The 18,508-nt window shown below is 39.2% G+C and overlaps 1 protein-coding gene across 1 annotated transcript in view; it reads left to right on the top strand.

The window, feature by feature from the left end:
- Zc3h8 (zinc finger CCCH-type containing 8) overlaps positions 1 to 18,508 on the top strand; it is a 33,355-nt gene that overhangs the window by 4,412 nt on the left and 10,435 nt on the right. Inside the window, exons 3-6 of the mRNA XM_048810406.1 lie at positions 13,437 to 13,671; positions 15,035 to 15,168; positions 16,789 to 16,911; positions 17,599 to 17,710. Coding sequence (XP_048666363.1) covers positions 13,437 to 13,671; positions 15,035 to 15,168; positions 16,789 to 16,911; positions 17,599 to 17,710 — 604 coding nt within the window. The remainder of the gene's footprint in view (positions 1 to 13,436; positions 13,672 to 15,034; positions 15,169 to 16,788; positions 16,912 to 17,598; positions 17,711 to 18,508) is intronic.

Below are 18,508 nucleotides of genomic sequence, written 5' to 3'. Positions count from 1 at the left end.
AGGCCCTGGGTTCCTGGAAGCCCCGGAGCGCTGCGGTTGGCAGTGGTTACCCCGGACACGTGCTGGGCTTTCTCCTAGCGAGGACGAAGCCGCGAGGTCGTTAAGTAGTGATGGTTAGGTCGTGGATACCTCCGCCCACGGCCCCCGACGGCCACCAGTGGGGTGCGAGGACCGGAATGAAGCGCGCATGGAGAACGAGCCAGACAGCCGGCCAGGTGGTGCTGCCTGGTCCTCCCCTCGGTGGTGTCCAGGGTGGGGTCTGCACCGGTGTCCATTCACTGCTCATCCTTTGAGTTTGAAGTGTCCTAAGTCTGTCTTCTATGGCCCCCTCTCCCCCAAGCCAACCTGGACACCGTCGTCTCCTCCTCCATTTCTCTCCGGGCGTGTCTCCGGCTCGGGTGGGCTCAGCTGTTGGGTCAGTCCTCTGTTCCCGGCCATCTCAGGTACCTGGGTCGAGCTTCACCTTAGTTCCCATCGGCAGCAGCCTTGCTGTGTGCGTACAAGAGTGTGTCCTTAGTCCTCACAGTGACCTTCAGGAGGAAGCTGGGAAGCACCCGGAGGCTGAGTGACCTGCTGAGGTTGCACATGGTCCATGGCAAAGCTGGGATTCGGTGGCCCAGACAGTGTAGCCTGTGCTTTCTTCACCCAGCTTCTAAAGTGGAATTACCAACACTTAAAATAAGACCTATAAATATTTGGAAAGAGACACTAGTTACTTGCAGATAATATGAACACCTAAGAAAAAGAGAAACTAATTGATAAACTTTTAAAATACATAAGAGAATCTGAGGTGAATCATCACAAAAAAGAAATTAGGAAAACACAATAGTAGCTACCAACTTGAAAATGCATTGGACAGAAGAGCCATTCACAAAGCTTGACCCAAGTACATCAGTCATTTGGAATTTGCCACCCATAGGTGAAGGATGGTATGGAAGTAGAGTGAACTCGTCGGCTCATTTCCATCTTTTGTCCATTTTTCTGTTTGGCTCTTGGCCTTTTTGTTTCAAATTTTAGGTTCTCTATTTTATTCTTAATTTGTCTTTAATTTTAACTAGTGGCCTTTATCAGTGTATTAAAAGTGTAGGAGGGTATTCTGTTTTATGCAATGAAATTAATTTGTGTTTTGTGGTTTCTGAGTTTTTCCTAGTAACTGTGATGAGAAAACTTATTGATTCAAAATAATTTTTTACATTTTTATTGGATACCTGCTACATAGGAGACTTGCTAGGCCTTGGAATTGTAGCAGTGAACCAACAAAAGACAAAAATCCTGGTATTCATGAAGCGTGTTGGGAGGCACCAGATGATGCACAGATGTGTAGTATTTTGGATGATAAATGCCATGGAGAAAATGACAGGGTAGGGGCTGAAGAAGTACTGGTTGGATGGTTGAGAGCATGTAGATATTTTAAAGGAGGTAGTTAAGGAAAAGCCTTCTTGATAACTTTGGTAACATTTGAATCAGGACCTGAAGGAGGTGAGGGCTGATGACATTGTGGAGACACGTTTTTTTGGGAGGGGCCCAAGGCAGAGTGAGTGTGCTGTGGTTGGGTGCAGGGAGCAAAGTGGCCAGTGTGACTACTGACGTGGAGTCAGAGTGTAGGGCCAAAAGTCTGGGAGGTACTGGGGAGGGCTTGAGGAGGTAGGTCATGTTGGGTATTCTGCAGGGGCCATGAGGCATCGGGCATTTACTGTGAGCCACACGTGATTTATGTTTTTATCAGGGTTGCTCTGGTTGTGTTAAGAGTAAAATGTAGGGGAACAGGAGCGCCTTGGGTCATGTAGTAGCAAGAAGTAGCCAAATATGGATGTATTTTAGAAATAGAATAAATTGAATTTCCTCAGGGATTGGATAGGTGATGTGAAAGAGGAATTTAGTCAGTATCATTAGAAGGATGGAGTTGCTGCGTAAGTTAGAGAATCTGGTTCAGGGAGAAGATCAAGTTCAATGTTGGGTATGTGAAGATCACGTGGCTGGCAGAGCTGTAGCTGGGTGTGTTGTATAGAAATTTGGTTTTGTTTGCTTTAAGGGGAGGGCTCTGGGATGGAGATTTGATGTTAAAGTCAGCTACTTATGGGATGGATGATACTAGAAGCAATGAGAGGTCACCAATGATGGGAATGTAGACAGAGAGCCACAAGGACTGACATGGGAAGATGGGGAACCAGCAGAGGAGACTGAGAAGTAGCAGCTGGTGAGGGAGAAGAAATGAGGAGAGCTCTGCATTCCTGAAGCTGACAGGAAGGGGTCAGCTGTGTGCCATCCTACTCAGAAGTCAGGTGATGTGAGAGCTCATCATCGTGGACCTTAAGGAAATTAGGTGAGGATTTGGAGTGGGCAGGGAAGAACAATAGGGTGTTGTGTTGGGGCACACACTTGTTCACTAGCGTCTTCTATTTCCCATCGCTTCATCTTTTTTGAGTTCATTTTTAGTTTTTATTTTTGCTGGAACACCCTTGGGTAATTAATTCATATGAAATAATGAATGCCTGGTCAACTTCTCATTCCTGTGAGTCTGAAAACAGTTTCTTTTCTCTCTTAACATTTCAATGTTTGTCTCTCCTCTCTGCAGAAGGCACCCCACCTTCCACCTGGTGTACCTTCTCTTCTTAACTATTTTCAAGTTCAGACAGCCTCTGGCTCCAGTTAAATGTTCCTCGTGGATGGACTTTGACCTATCACATTTATCAAAATTGCACTGTTTTTCTTCCATGCAAGTAGCTCTCAGGAGGCAGGGACACCATTGTGTCCCAGGATACAAGGCTCAGAGCCTGGTATATAACGATTATTCATTATTTGTTGAGTGAATGGAATGATGGTTGAATGGATGATTCATGTAGCTGCTGATTCTTGAACATTACGATTGTATGATCTAGAATTTCAGCCTTACAGTTTATTCATAACATATCTTGACATTTACTGCTCATCATAATTTTAAACATTATTTATCTGGAGTATTTGGAGTAGACTTTGAAATTTCTTTGAGGGGATTGAAGACAAGCCAAAGCACTAAATTTTAACACTATGGTATGGTATGAACCCTTTTCAGGTTGAAAAAACCCTTTTGTGTTATTTGATATTTTTGCTGCAGAATCGATGATGAAATAGATGATTCAGAAGTTGAAGAAACACAAGAAGAGAAAATAAAATGGGAAGTAAAACTGGAGTGTGAGCAAATTCCCAAAAAAGTAAGGTTAAGTTGGGATATTGAAAAACAGCTAGGAATGGATGTGCGAAATTAATGAGGGATCCTGTTTGTCTCATTGTAGTCAGCATTTGGAACCCAGTTAACTTACATCTAGGAAACTTGGTCACACTTTTTTTTAAAGTTAGCATTCAGTAACTATGTTGTCATTTAACACAAACTGATTCTAGAAATGAGTTGTATTTTATTTTTTTTTCTATTTTCCCCAACATCGGATAATATGCCAACATTCCTTATTTCTGAAATGAATTGTAAATTGTTTCTAAAACTTCATTCCTATCAAATTGGATTAAAATGTTTAAGAGATTTGATTTGCTAACTTAACAGCATTAATGTATCTAGCTTAAGGTCTGTATGAGTTTGCTAGGTTTGGATAACAATACCACACAAACTATGTGGCTTAGAAAGAAGTTCATTGGGGCTGGGGTTGTAGCTCAGTGCTTGCCTCACACACATGAGGCTCTGGGTTTGATCCTCAGCACTACATAAAAAATAAATACATAAAGTAAAGGTCAGTCTACAACTAAAAAATTAAAATTAAAAAAAAAAATCATTGCTCCATGGTTCTGGAGGCTGGAGGTTTGGGAACAAGGCATTGGCAGGTTTGGTTCCTTCTGAGGCCTGTGAGGAAGAATCTGTTTCTGGCCTGCTCCCTGGCTTCTGCTGGCTTACTGGCAATTTTTGGCTTTCCTTGGTTCACAGAAGTATCACCCTGATCTCTGCCTTCGTGTTCACATGACATTCTCCCTGTGTGCCTCTGTTAGTCTGAACATCCCCCTTTTTAAGGACACTAGTCATATTGGATTAGGGCCCAACCTGATGACCTCATCTTAATTAATTACATGTGTAAAGGCCTGGTTTCCAAATAAAGTCACATTTTGAAGTACTAGGGGTTAGGACTTCACCATAAGAATTTTGGAAGGACGCAGTGCAACACAGCAAGGCCAATATCTGCTTCTCTTTTACCTCTTCTTTCCTTTGAACTTTTTCTTCTTTTTGGTACTAGAGATTGAACCCAGGGCCAGTTTACCCTACATCATCCCCAGTCCTTTTAACTTATTTTGAGATAGGGTCCCGCTAAGTTGCTGAGGCTGGGCTTAAACTTGAGATCCTCCCTGTTCGGCCTTCTGAGTTACTGGGATTATACATGTGTACCACCATGTCTAGCTAAACTTTTTATTTTTTAGTTGTGAACTTTAACTCTGTGGAGTTAACACCACCCTTTGTACTGGCAGTGAGTCTCCTAAGACACAGGTGGACTTTCATAGGGTACTCTTCACTTAGCTTTGTCAGCGGGTACAGAAGAGAAGAGAGCAGGCTGCATCTTTGTCTCCTTGGGAAGGCTTCCAGCTGCCCACGTCAACACTTCCTTTGCCTTTTGGGGCATGTATTGCTGCCATGGATGAGAGCGAGGCTGACACCAAGCTGCTGCCACTTTAGTTTCCCACAGATATGTATACTGCTTCAGTCACACAGGCCCAGTCCTTCACGCTCATTAGTCCCTCAGTCTGTGTGTTAATTGCCACAGCAGACAGGCTTAGGGAACGTTGTACAGTCATTCCAAGAAACTTCCAAAAAACACTTCTGTGATGGACACCTGGGTTATTCCCAAGCAGATGCTTCAGCCCAGTTCTTGTGAGCAAAGAGCTCACAGATGTGTAGTGAACACACAGATAGTGTCGTGACTCATTGAAAACAGAGCGCCCAATAGTTCTGAAGAACACAAGCAACAATGAATGTTGGCAAGGATGTGGGGAAAGGGTACACTCATACATTACTGGTGTGGCTGCAAATTGGTGCAACCACTATGGAAAGCAGTATGGAAACTCCTCAGAAAACTTGGAATGGAACCACCATTTGACCCAGCTGTACCACTCCTCAACATATATCCAAAGGACTTAAAATCAGCATACTACAGTGACCCAGCCACACCAATGTTTATAGCAGTTCAATTCAATAGCTAAGCTATGGAACCAACTCGGGTGCCCTTCAAAGATGAATGGGTAAAGAAAATGTGGTACATAGACACAATGGAATGTTAATCAGCCATAAAGGAGAATGAAATTATGGCATTTGCTTGTAAATGGATGGATCTGGAGGCTGTTTTGCTAAGTGAAATAAGCCAGTCCCCCCCACACACACACTAAAATGCAAAGGCTCTATGTTTTATGAAGGTGCTAATTCAAAATAAGGGACGGGATTAGGGAAGAACAGAAGTCTTTGGATTAGACAGGGGAGTGAAGGGAGGGGAGGGGGAGTAGGACAAAGAAGAATGAATCAGACATTACTATCCTATGTGCGTATGTGATCACATGACCAGTGTAATTCTACATCATGTGCAACCAGAAGGGTCAGAAACTACACTCCATATACGTCAAAATACATTTTATTATCGTGTATAACTAATTAGAACAAATTTTAGAATTAAAAAAATTTAAAAAGTGTCCAAGTAAACACTGCAAGTGGAGAAAGCATTGCTGCCCCCTTGCTGTCTTAGCCCCTTTTTCCTCCTAGAGATGACTATGGTCCTAACTTGTGTATGCATCACTTTGTTCCTTACTTATTTAATCATTGCCCAGGAATGCCGTTTTTCTTGCCTGTTTTTATTTTGTGAGATTTACAAATTCTGTTTGCTACTTGTTTATTCTTTTTCATGACCACATAATAATACTTCATTATTGAATATAACAACTTTTGTGATCAGTGGGCATTTGGGCAGCCTCTCATTTTTGGTGGTTCGGGGCAGTGCTGCTGCCTTCTTTCACTTGTACTCTGCCATACATGTACTCTACATTTACCTTCTGCTGAATCTTAAAGAATATGAGCATCAGCTAAGTGCCCTGGTGCCCACCTGTAATCCCACTCAGGTGGCTGAGGCAGGAGGATCGCAAGTTCAAGGCCAGCCTCAGCAATATAGTGAGGCCCTAAGAAACTTAGTGAGAACCTGTCTCTAAATAAAAAGGGCTGGAGGTATATCTCAGTGGTTAAGCATCCCTGAGTTCTATCCCTGTACCAAAAAAGCAAAAAAAAAAAATAAATAAAAGTATGAGCATTACACCTAACTAGTTCAAAGCAGTGCTGCAAGTTTATATTCCTAGAGGCAGTTCTGAGAGGCTGTTTCTATTACTCCCCACGCTGGTCTGTGCTTGGTATTGCTGCCCTTGTTTTGCCATCTGAGGGGGCAGTGTATCTCCATGTTGTTTTCATTTTCCAGATTACTGCAGATACAGTTTGTCTTTTGATAAGTTTGCCATTTGGGTTTCCTTTTTTGGTGTGACTGTTCAACACTTTTTGTCCTTCCCTCACCCTCATTAGATTACCTGTAATTTTTTTGCCTTGGTTTGGATATGAATGGTTTTTTATCTTCATTCTTATGTTGGAGTTACCTCCTCTTTTCATAGCTTTATTTCCATCCAGTGACATTTTTTTAAATAAAAACATTCCTAATTTTCATAGTCAGTTTTTAAAATATTTTCCTTTATTTAGTGCTTTAGGGTTTTGTTTAATTATCCTAAGATATGAAAATATTCTTTACATTGTCTTCTAAAAGCTGTATTTTACCTTTCGCATTGAAGTTTATAATCACTGTGAAGTGTTGGGACTAATTTTGTTTTACTCTTTTTGTAATTACCACACCTAATTGTTCTAGCACCATCTATGGGAGGGTAAAGGGATGTTTTTTCCTGTGGATTTTCAGTGTTACCTTTGTCAAAATCAAGTGTGCATCTTCCACTGGTTTGTCCCTTCCCCAAGACCGCACTGCCTTCATTACCATGGCTTTATATTGAGTTTGATGTTAGGTGAGCAAGTGTTTTCTCTTTGTTTTTCTTCTTTTTGAGTATCTTGACTCTTCTAAGTCCTTTGCACTTCCATATAAATTGTAGAATCAGTTTGTGAATTCCACAGATAATCCTGGTAGGATTTTCAAAGGGAATGCATTGAATCTATAGATCCTTCAGGGAAGAATTGAAATCTTTAAAATATTGTCCAATCTTTATGCCTTCCTGAGTTTTGCTCAGTAGTTTTGTTACATTTTTCGCTAGATGGTTGATAAAACTATTGTAAGTTACATTTTTATTTATTTATTTTGATGCTGGCAATTGAGCCCAGGCCCTTGTGCATGTCAGGCAGGTGCATTGCCACTGAGCTCTGCCTGCAGCCCTGCATCTTCAAAATATCGTTTTCTAGCTCTTGGTTTTTCATTTGGTCATTATACACCCCCATGTAGGAATGTGAAGGAGATAACATTTTTTTTGTTAACATTTCTGAAAATAATCTTGAATTTATCCTCTTGATTGATAGTTTGGCTGCAATAGAATTAAGTTTGAGATCATTGTTGAGTGGTCTCTTACTGTCCAGTGTGGCAAGGGGAATTGGTTCTAGTTCCTTTATGAGTGTCCTGTTCTCTCTGGAAGCTTTAGGTTCTTTGCTTTATTCTTATTGTTCTTAAGTTGGATGAGACTGTGAAGCTTTTTCATTTGTTGAGCTCTGGGAGTTTGAATTTTAGTCATATCTTCATGTATAAAGATCTTTCTTTTATTGCTTATCCTTGTCTTTTTTCTTTATAGTCAAAGAAATTTCCTCTTTCTATTTAACTTTATTTCAGAAATCAGTTTAACTATTTAAGAGCTCTAAGGTGAGGAGGGACCAAAAATAACTTTGAGAATTTAGAACTAAGGGGAACTATACAGATTATATGGTTTATTTGTCCATTACCTTAGTTTTGAATCAAGAACTTGGGTAATGAGGACAAGAACACACACACTTTTAATTGTCTGAAATTGCTATACAGGCAGTATAAATTTTGAATTGTTAGTTTTTTACTATACTTAAAAATTGGGGGCTGGGTTGTGGCTCAGAGGAAGAGCACTTACCTGGCATTCGTGAGGCACTGGGTTCAATCCTTAGCACCCCATAAAAATAAAATAAAGATATTGTGTCCACCTACAACTAAAAAAAAATATATTAAAAAAAATGGAAAAATTGAGTACATAAATATATATGTGTTCATTTGTTTTGTATATGTGAATATTTTTACTAGCATTGATTTTGAAGTTTTTTTTATGTATTTATATAACAGGATGCAGGATGGTGTCATGGCTTTAATAGACCTGACTGTATAATAACAAACATTTTTATGTAATTCATTTAGTAAAATTAGTACATAATTTAAAAAACTATGGGTTTGCTTTTATTCTAGCATTTTAGAAAAATCTTGAATATCTTTGTGCATTATTTTTTAAATTTTGAGTTCTTTTCCTTGAATCATACTGGTTTTTCTGGACCAGTTTTTCATTTATTCCTGCTTTTTTTTTTTAATAGGTTGAAACCTCAGTCAGTGGTGGTGTTTGCATTAGTACCCATTTTCAGAGCATTCTTTGTTGTTGTTTTAATATTTTTTTAGTTGTTGAAGGACCTTTATTTTTATTTATTTATATATGGTGCTGAGAATTGAACCCAGTGCCTCACACATGCCCTACCACAGAGCCACAACTCTAGCCCCTTATTTTGGCTTTTTAATAAGCATTTTCTGTAGAACAAGACAGCACGTAGTTTAGGTTTTTTTATTTTTAATTTTTATTTTATTTTATTTTTTAATATTTATTTTTTTTAGGTGTAGTTGGACACAACACAATACCTTTATTTTTATGTGGTGCTGAGGATCGAACCCGGGTCCCACCCGTGCTAGGCAAGCGCTCTACTGCTGAGCCACAATCCCAGCCCCTATTTTAGGTTTTTTTAAAAGTTGAGAAGTAAAATTGAGGATATTGTATAGCTACTTAGGTAATTAAAAGAGAAAACATTTTATTGGTAAAATTCGACATAATAGTAATTGAGTTTTTGTAATACAGGTCTTCTAATAAGAATTATGGGATTCTTTGTAGGAAAATTGTTTGCTTAATTGGGGTTCAAAATTACTGTTACCTATCATCAAAATTGATTGTAAAGATTCATATGTTTTACTGATGTTTTCTGGAATTGTATCTGTGTCAATTCTGAAGGTCTTTTGATTATAGACAGGTACTGCTAAATCCTGGTGTCAGTTCACCTTCATGTGTTTTTTGTTTGTTTTTAACCCAGGGGCACTTAACCACTGAGCCACATCCACAGCCCTTTTTAAATTTACTTAGAGACAGGGTCTCACTGAGTTGCTTAGCACCTTGCTTTTGTTGAGGCTGGCTTTGAACTTAGCCATCCTCCTGCCTTAGCTTCCCCAGCCACTGGGATTACAAGCGTGTTTTTTGTTTGTTTGTTGTTTGTTTTTAGTTATAACTGGACACAATATCTTTATTTTATTTATTTGTTTTTGTGTGGTGCTGAGGATTGAACTCAGGGCCTCGAACATGCTAGACGAGCACTCTACCGCTGAGCCCCACCCCGGCCCCACTAGTGAGTTGTTTTGATTGAGTATATTCATTGCCTGGCAGGCATTCGTGGAACTTTATAGATTCTTCCTTGGTCTTGGTAGAAGTGCCTCTCTGGCACAGTTAGGTGGATTTTTGAAGGGCACTCTCCTTTGTCCTTGTGTTGGGTATATACAAGTACTGCTGGGACTGCAGTTGGAGTTGTGGCAGTGGAGGGCTTGCTCCTGCTTTCACTTTGGACAGCAGCACCGCTGACGTCTGCCAGCTTGTCAAGAGCCAAGACACCACTGAAATCATTTGCCTTATTTTAAAATTACACAGTGAAGTTTCTCCCAATTTGTTCATGTGTTTGAGCAGCTGTTCTTATCCAAAGGCCAACTCTCTTGAAAACTTCAATTTTCAGAACACATTTCTTCATTTGCTGCAATCAGTGTGACTCAGTTAACTTGCCACCCACTTTCTTTGGCTAGCAAGTGAACCACTAGAAACTTACTTTGGTTATAGCCTTGCTTTTGTTTTTTTGTTTCTTTGAAAAAAGAAATCCCGGGCTGGGGATGTGGCTCAAGCGGTAGCGCGCTCGCCTGGCATGCGTGCGGCCCGGGTTCGATCCTCAGCACCACATACAAACAAAGATGTTGTGTCCGCCGATAACTAAAAAAAAAAATTAAAAAAAAAATATATTTAAAAAAAAAAAAAAGAAAAGAAAAAAGAAATCTGTGTTGAAATAACCTGTTTTCAATTTTCTGATTTTCCTGACAATTGCTCTCTTGTGGTGGTAGTATTGTGGTGAATACACAGTATTTTAGTGTCAGCATGTACTATGTTATTTGGCACCACTGTATTATCATTACATAATAACTGTGACACTTTGCCATCTACTTCAACAGTAAAATGATCCGTACTTCACTTTGGAGGGCTGGGTACCCACATGAGAAGCCTTAGCTTTCAGCAGATGATATATTTAATTTCTTTGGGTAAACCCCGCCCCCAGCTGAAAAGTTCCTGGTTGGTTGTGTTCTGGTAAATGGTGAGAATTTGCATAATAGCTTTGTCTTTTCTTGGTAGAATTTTAGTTCATTCTCATTTGTAGCTCAGTCTCTCACTTTCCATTCTAAGGCCAGCCCTAAGAACATAACTTCCTGTCAAAACTTTTTCAAACTCTCTGAATTACTTCTCACCCTGTGCACACACAGTTATCCACACAGTCATTTGTACTCAGTTTTATTTCTTTGGAGGAAGCCTTATTCATTCAATAGACCATAGTGATCAAAAACAAAAAATAACCCTTTCACTTGAGAAAAAAATTTATTTAATTTAGACTACTTTACAAAAGGAGAGAAGCGTAATATCCTGTTTTTATACTTCTTTTTTTCAGTGCCGAGAATTGAACCCAGGGCCTTGCACAAGAGCAAGTGCTCTACCACTGAGTTATGTCCCCAGCCCTTTATAAAATTTTATTTCAAGACAGAGTCACAATGTTTCCCATGCTGGCTTTGAACTTATGATCCTCCTACCTTAGCCACCCAAGTCCCTGGGATTTTAGGTGCGTGCCACTGTGCCCAGCGTCATGTTTGTGTACTTTGTAAATTACACACAGAACAACAAACTGAAGCTAAGTTTATAACAAGCTAAGTGAAGAAAAGTCATCGATCATTTGAATCTTATGTATTTCAGTGCCCTCTGGAAAGAATCATTAGCAATATTCATCTCTAATAAAATAACATAATTGATGGTCCTGGCTTTATTAATGTTGCCAAATCATCATTCAGTACAAACCAGGCATGCTTTTGCTGTGGCGAAAGGAGTCTGCTCTGGCATTTAGACCTGTGTGTTTGTGTAAGTGGGGGCACATAATCATTCATGTGGATTGTTGTGATATTTTGAATCAGATACACTGGAGGAAGTCTCAGTAACTAAACTTCATGGAGATTACTGCATAGTGGATAATATTTTGGTTTCCTCTATACTTGATAAAGGCCAAAATCAAGGTAAACATAATAATCTATCACAAGGTTGGCCAGCATTTCCATGAAATACCAGTTAGTGAATCTTTTCAACCTTGTGGGCCATGTTGCCTCTGTCACCACCAAGACAATACAAAGTGCATAGGTGTACAGTATTCCAGTAAAACTTTATTTACACCATGTGTGATAGCACATGCCTGTGAACCCAATGACTCAGGAGGCTAAAGCAGGAAGATCAAAAGCCAGCCTGGGCAACTTAGTGAGATCCTGTCTCAAAATAAAAAGATAGGGGGAGCTGGATATGTTACTCAGTGATAGAGCACTTGCCTAACGTGCAAACCTCAAAAAGCAAACACACACACAAGCAAAAATCCACTTCATTTACAAAAACAAATGGCCAGACTCAAGTTTGCCAACCCTTAATTTGTCAATCCACAAGTTAAATTTATCCTGTGGTAAAGGTACTCTTCCGTGAAGACTTGAGTCAAGGAATGTAGTAACCTGAAAGCGGTAGATGAGTTGGAGTTTTGTCTAGTGCAATGAAGATAAAATGTACATTGAAGTCATTGTCAGATTAACAAACTTCTTTAGCCCAAGAATTCTTTAAGCAGGCAGCAAGTTCATTTCTAGGTTTACAATCAGTCCTCTGGTGTATGATTCCTATCCTTGAAGTTAACCATCAAAAGTAAACCATTAAGTTATTCTTGATTTTGTTTGTTTGTTTTGTTGCCTTAGTTATCACGTGAAGGTAAATAAAAAGACCAGGTCCCCAAAGTATGCGCTGTGTGTGTGTGTGTGTGTGTGTGTGTGAGAGAGAGAGAGAGAGAGAGAGAATATGTGTGTGTGATGCTGGAGTAGAACCCAGGACCTCACACACACTCTGAAAATGCTCTACTACTGAGCTCCATCCCCAGCCCCTCCACAGCATGCTTTGGAGCAGAATCTTTGGCCACTGTAATGGCGGGCATGTCATCTCCTGACATCAGAATAGCAACCCTTTTGTACTTGGTCATTTAAAAAAAAAAAAAAAAAAAAAAACTTTTCATTTAAAATGCACTGTACATTGTACACATTAATTATATAACAATATACTATGTCACCACCTAAATAACCAGTACTTGGGTGTTTTTTTTTTTTTTTTTTTTTTTGCAGAAATTCTATGATGTTATCTATTATGATCACTCTGGGCTCCCCATCGCTGGGTTTCTGTTCCATTGGGTGCTTGGGTTTTCTGCTGTTGCCTTGGGACATGACTAGTAACAGGGTAGAGAACTGGTCCTAAAGGTAAAATAGGGCTGGCAGAGTGTACAAATCCCTGGGATTTGACCCCCTGCACCACAAAGCTGGTGAACAAGTGAATGAATGCTGAGTCTTACAGAGAACAGGGCAAGTCTTTCTTCTTGTGGTATTTGCTGACACCACTGCTGTGAATTCCAGGAGAAGGACTTGCTTTGATAGCTATGATGTATCTTAAGTCAAACTGGGATATTACAGTTTTGGGGATGCTTTTTGGAATACTAAATTCCTGAACTGGGACATTTAAACTTAATCATCACTGCAGAGAAAGAAATGCACTGTGAGAATTGTAATCCTATAACCCCCTCTTATCCAGTAATTAAGATAGGGGGTTTAGATTTTAATTCAGTAAAAGCATACAGTGTAGAAATTTTGAATCTTCTCTCAAATTATCTTTAAGGATGGTTATGTCAGGCTGGTTTGTTTTTTAATTCTGAAAAGTTTCAAGTATGTAAAAGTGGTGAACATAGTATTTGAACCCCATCTACCCATCACGGAGTATCAACAATGATCCATTCATGACCAGTCTTATTTCTTCTGTGTTACCAAGTTGTTTTTAGCCTTGCTCAGTTTTTAAAATTGGAATTTTAATTTTTTACTTAGTTTAGGCATTCTGGAAACTCCACAGCATCACCAAAGGTTTTGCTCCGCAGAAAATCAAGAAGTAAAGACTATGATTCCTACAGTGATAATGATGTGTGCAGCCTGGAAACAGAGGACAATTTTGCCAAAGAGCTTCAGCAGTACATAAAAGCTAAAGAGATGGCAAATGCTGCTCAGCCCCTACCATTTTCTGAAGAATCTACAAAGAAAGAAGGAGCAAAAGATAGCCGGCAGGGTAAGCACCAAGCTATTATACCTCTTAAAAGTCTGACAGAGAAGCAGTCACAGTTGCCCATATATTGGCACTGGGGTTCTGCACTTACCTCATGTTAGGGTTATGGTTTTCATGGATCTTTTCATAGGTCTTGCATGGTCTCAGACCCCACCTGCGATCTGGCCAGGCCGTGTGCGAATGCTCACTGTTCACATGAGGAGCTGGGGGATTGCAGGCACGCTTTTGTCAAAGGTTCTGTCGGTATCTAAAGGGAGAAGGCTAACACCCTGGCTTTTGCACGTGTGGAGACAGGAAGTGCCTGTTTGCATTGCTGTCACTTAAAAAGTGGTGGCTGGAATGGCTGTATGTCAGACTACATGCAGAAATGTATTCTTTCACACTATTAAAATGGGTTTTAACATAGATAGGAGGGCAAATGACAATTATAAATGAAGTTCTTAATGCTTTCCTTTTACTATATTTTTTCCTGCAAGTGTTTCTTCTATTCAAAACACATCTGTAGACTAATTTATAAAAAATACTTTAAGTGAAAAATCTGTATTAAGTGAGGTCATGTGAAACATTTGAATTTTTTTTTTTCTGTTGCAGTGCTGTGGCAATTCCTAATTAGATCATCATGCCCTGAACACTTCCAAAGGATCTGGCTTGTAGCTTACAAGACTGATTTCATCAGTTGTCTTGCTTTTCCCCCCCCCTAATAATATTTCAGGGCAGAGGCCTTCTGTGACATCAAGGCAGCACAAAGGGCCTCCCCCTTCAAACCCCAATTCTTGTAATTACGTCAGATTTCAAATATGTCACTCAGAGTAATAGTCATGAGTTTATTAACAGTGACTAGAAGAAGGAAAGGGGGACATTCTTAAAAGAGAGAGTGGATCCTCTCAGGAGAAGGATAGTATTCTCCTCCTGCTCTCCAGTTTTATTTTATTCCAGAAAGTCCTGCCCAGGTCCACCTTGACTTTTGATTGACAGCAGAATGACCTCAGACTTTCAAGTCACCATTGCCATGACCTACAACTGTAGGTCACTTTTGTCCCATGCTAACGGGTTCTAATTCAAACCTGTTTTTACAGATTATGGTTAGAGGGAATTATCTTCCTGAGTTCTGGGATCTCATCTGTATAAGGGTCACAAAAGTGTGTGTGTGTTTGTGTGTGTTTCCCATGGCTTCAGGGTAACTTTTTTTCTTTTTGTCTGCATTTTGAGCCTGCATAACCCCTGCAGATAGCAGGTAGTTTACTGAAGAATGTAACATATCCTGTTGACTTAAGCCAGGCAGGGCTGCAGGTAAATTGCTTTTTAAAAGAAGATGCATGTGGATCAGCGCTTAAGTCATTTTAAAAATAAACTTTCTTGTTTTTAGCTACTAAACCCAAAAATAAAAACCTTAAAGCTGGTCACAAGCATGGTAAACAAAAGAAAATGAAACGAAAGTGGCCTGGGCCTGGAAACAAAGGACCAAATGCCTTACCGAGGAATAGTGGCTCACAGAAAGAGGTATGAGAACATATGCTCATAGGGTACCCGCATGCTTGCAGGATTTCATCTCAAACCTCAGTGACAGGAATTGCCATTGATGTTGTCAGGTGGGAGCGCTCCTCAGAGTCAGTTATCCAGAGGTGAGGTCCCCGCCATCAGTGGGCTCTCCGTGGTCCTCTGGCTCACCTTTGAGCATCCTTCCTTCTCACACTGGCTGCCAGCACCCATTTTAAGCCTTCGCATTCCCTGTTGTCCCTGAATACATGAGCACGTGGCTTTTGATTTTTGAGTGTTGCCAAAAGAAGATAAAATAGCCCTGAAGACATTTCAAAGGCCACAGAAGGCACAAAGTTTACTTTATTGCAGTCCCTCACCTATGGGTTTCTAACAGGTGCTATTTCTGAACATTGTCTTACCAAGTCTCCCACCCCCTGTCATCCTGATATGTTGATTTTTGCTTTGTAGAGGTTCTCTTCCTTGGTCTGCAGATGTATTTAGGGTAGAACAATCAGTGATTCCTCTGAATTCTGCTTTTCTGAGGGCTTTAAAACTGGTTAGCAATTTTTTTTTATTAGACTTGGTCACAGCCTCCTGTGTGGGGGACTAAAATATTAGAAGTACCACATATTAGTTGGATGCAGTACTGTGTACCTTGTACCAGCTACCTGGGAGACTGAGGCAGGTCACTTGAGCCCAGTAGTTTGAAACCAGCCTGGGCAGTGTAGCCAGACCCCTTCTCAAACAAAGAAAGCAAGTTTTGTAAATTGAAACACATTTATATGAAATTTATCCCTGCTTCCATATTTTACAAATGAGAAATCTGAAGCTCAAGGGTTCAGTAACTGTCCATAGTCAGCTAGGACCACACCAGGGCTGGCTGGTTTCCTCATTCTATTCCATGCTCACAACTGTTTGGTTACATTGACTCACATGATGGTGCAGCCGGATCTGACAGCCCTTGCACACTATGAGCTTGGTTATGTTTATTAACTTCAGCTGGTTTGTATCCTCAGCTCACACCTGTGAACATTTCATGAAAACTATTGATTTCACTGCTTTTGTCCATTCTATGATTTCCCAAATTTGTCTCCATTGTTCTAGAGATCTTTGGCCCTAGGATTCACTTTTTATCACAAGTAAAGTTGCTTTCATGTTTACTTTTTTCATTCATTTTTACAAAAGAAGGGGAAAGTATAATAAAATATTTAAATTAGACAAATACTAATATTCAGTGATGGAATGCTGTTGAAATTTAAAAAAAATTGTAAACTAATATACAAAAGTCCAAATCTTAACATGTGAAGGCCATTTTAGGAGACTTGGGCGGGGCACAGTTAGTGCACACCTGTAATCCCAGCTGCTTGGGAGACTGAAATAGGAGGACCACAAGTTTCAGGCCTGCCTGGACAACTTAGCAAGACCCTATCTCAAAATAAAATAAAATATAGGCTTGGGGTGTAGTTCAGTGATAGGGTGCCCCTGGGTTCAAGTCTTAGAAACACACACACACACACACACACACACACACACAAAGAGGAAGAACAGACACATTAATATTTTAAAGGTAGATTAATTTTGTGAACAGAATAAAATATTTTTATTTTCCTCACATTTGATGTTTTGTTTTTGTTTTTAAAGGAAGATAAACCTAAAGAGAAGCAGCAGCATGTAAGAATGAGTCAGGGATTCATCAACCAACATACAGTGGAACGCCAGGGAAAACAAATCTGCAAATATTTTCTTGAAAGGAAATGTATTAAGGTATAAAAATATGTGAGCAAAAATATACTAAAATGGCTGGGTGTGATGGTGTACAACTATAATCATGGCAGTTTGGGAGGCTGAAGCAGGAGGATTGCAAGTTCAAAACCAGCCTCAGCAACTCAGACCCTGTCTCAAAAAAAATAATAATAATAATAATAATAATAAAAGGGCTGGGGATGTGGCTCAGTGGTTAAACACCCCTGGGTTCAGTCTCTAGGACAGGAAAAAAAAATTGTGTGTGTGTGTGTATATATACATACGTATATACATGTACACACACTAAAATGTAAGGTGATAATAAAAATGTACTCATTCTAAATGAAACATATTGCTGTTTTCATTTGACACTCTCATCATATTTGTAGGATTTGATAACTGCTTCCTCCTGGAGAAAGTTCTGTTAGAAAATTTTAGTGAAGTATTCTTTTATGTTTAAAAAATAGAAAAATTTTAAAATATACTTTGTTTTTAAAATGTTTAAGGCTTATGAAAATTTTAAGCAGATACATATCATGAGCTTATGAAGCAACATGTTAAGAATTAGACCATATTCTAAGACCTTAAAATCTTTCTATAATTGTTTGCTTATTTAAAGTTTTGTTGGAATTAAATTGTAGCTACTTAAGTAAGAGAAATAATAACTTGTCTCTGTTTTTGTTTTATTTTGTTTGTTTTTTGGTCCAGGGAGACCAGTGTAAATTTAATCATGATGCAGAGATAGAGAAGAAGAAGGAAATGTGTAAGTTTTATGTACAGGGTTATTGTACCAGAGGAGAAAACTGTCTATATTTGCATAATATCCTTTATCACAAGATACAATAATTTTACTCTCCATAGGTATTTATATGAATGTTTTAAATATGCAAATTTTTAATGAAGCCAGTGTTGAAGCTATAACATTATACTATATAAGCTCAATTTAGTATCAAAGTGGTTAAGTTATACATAGATTCCCCCCCCCCCCCCGTAAGAAAGAAAAGAGGGATTGTTTAGAAAATCTCTCAAATGAAGATCCTTTCTGTTCAACCCAGTAGTATAGTGGGTTCATGAGACCTACCCATCTCCCAGAAAGATATCCTCAGATTTTCTGCTGACATTTAACTAACTGGATTTGTACTCATATAGGGTACTTTATTTAGGAAAAAAAGCAGGGATTGCTTAATTTGTTGTGCTTGTTTTCTGTATATGGTGTAGACATCTTGTAAAAATATGGAACTTAAACCCTTGAGAGTGACAGCATCTTTGGTCACCACAAAATTAGTTTTTGTTTATATAAGGCTGGGGGAGGGGTATTTCAGTGGCAGAATGCTTGCCTAGCCTGTGTGAAGCACTGGGTTCGATCCTCAAGACCACATAATAATAAATCAGTAAGATAAAGGTATTGTGTTCATTTACAACTGAAAAGAAATTTAATTAAAAAAAAAAAAAACAAGGCTAGGAGTCTTCAATTCTAACTTTTCCTAGAAAATAATATTAAAGTTGTAAAAATGTATTTATTTTAGTATCAGGGATTGAACCCAAGGGCACTTCACCACTGAGCTATATTCCCAGTCTTTTTAAAATTTTAAAATAGGGTCTCAGTAAGTTGCTGAGG

Source organism: Marmota marmota, unplaced genomic scaffold (assembly GCF_001458135.2).
Source record: "Marmota marmota marmota unplaced genomic scaffold, marMar, whole genome shotgun sequence".
NCBI classification, from domain to species: domain Eukaryota; kingdom Metazoa; phylum Chordata; class Mammalia; order Rodentia; family Sciuridae; genus Marmota; species Marmota marmota.
Note: the sequence above shows the minus strand (reverse complement) of the source record. Positions and strands in the feature narration are given on the sequence as shown.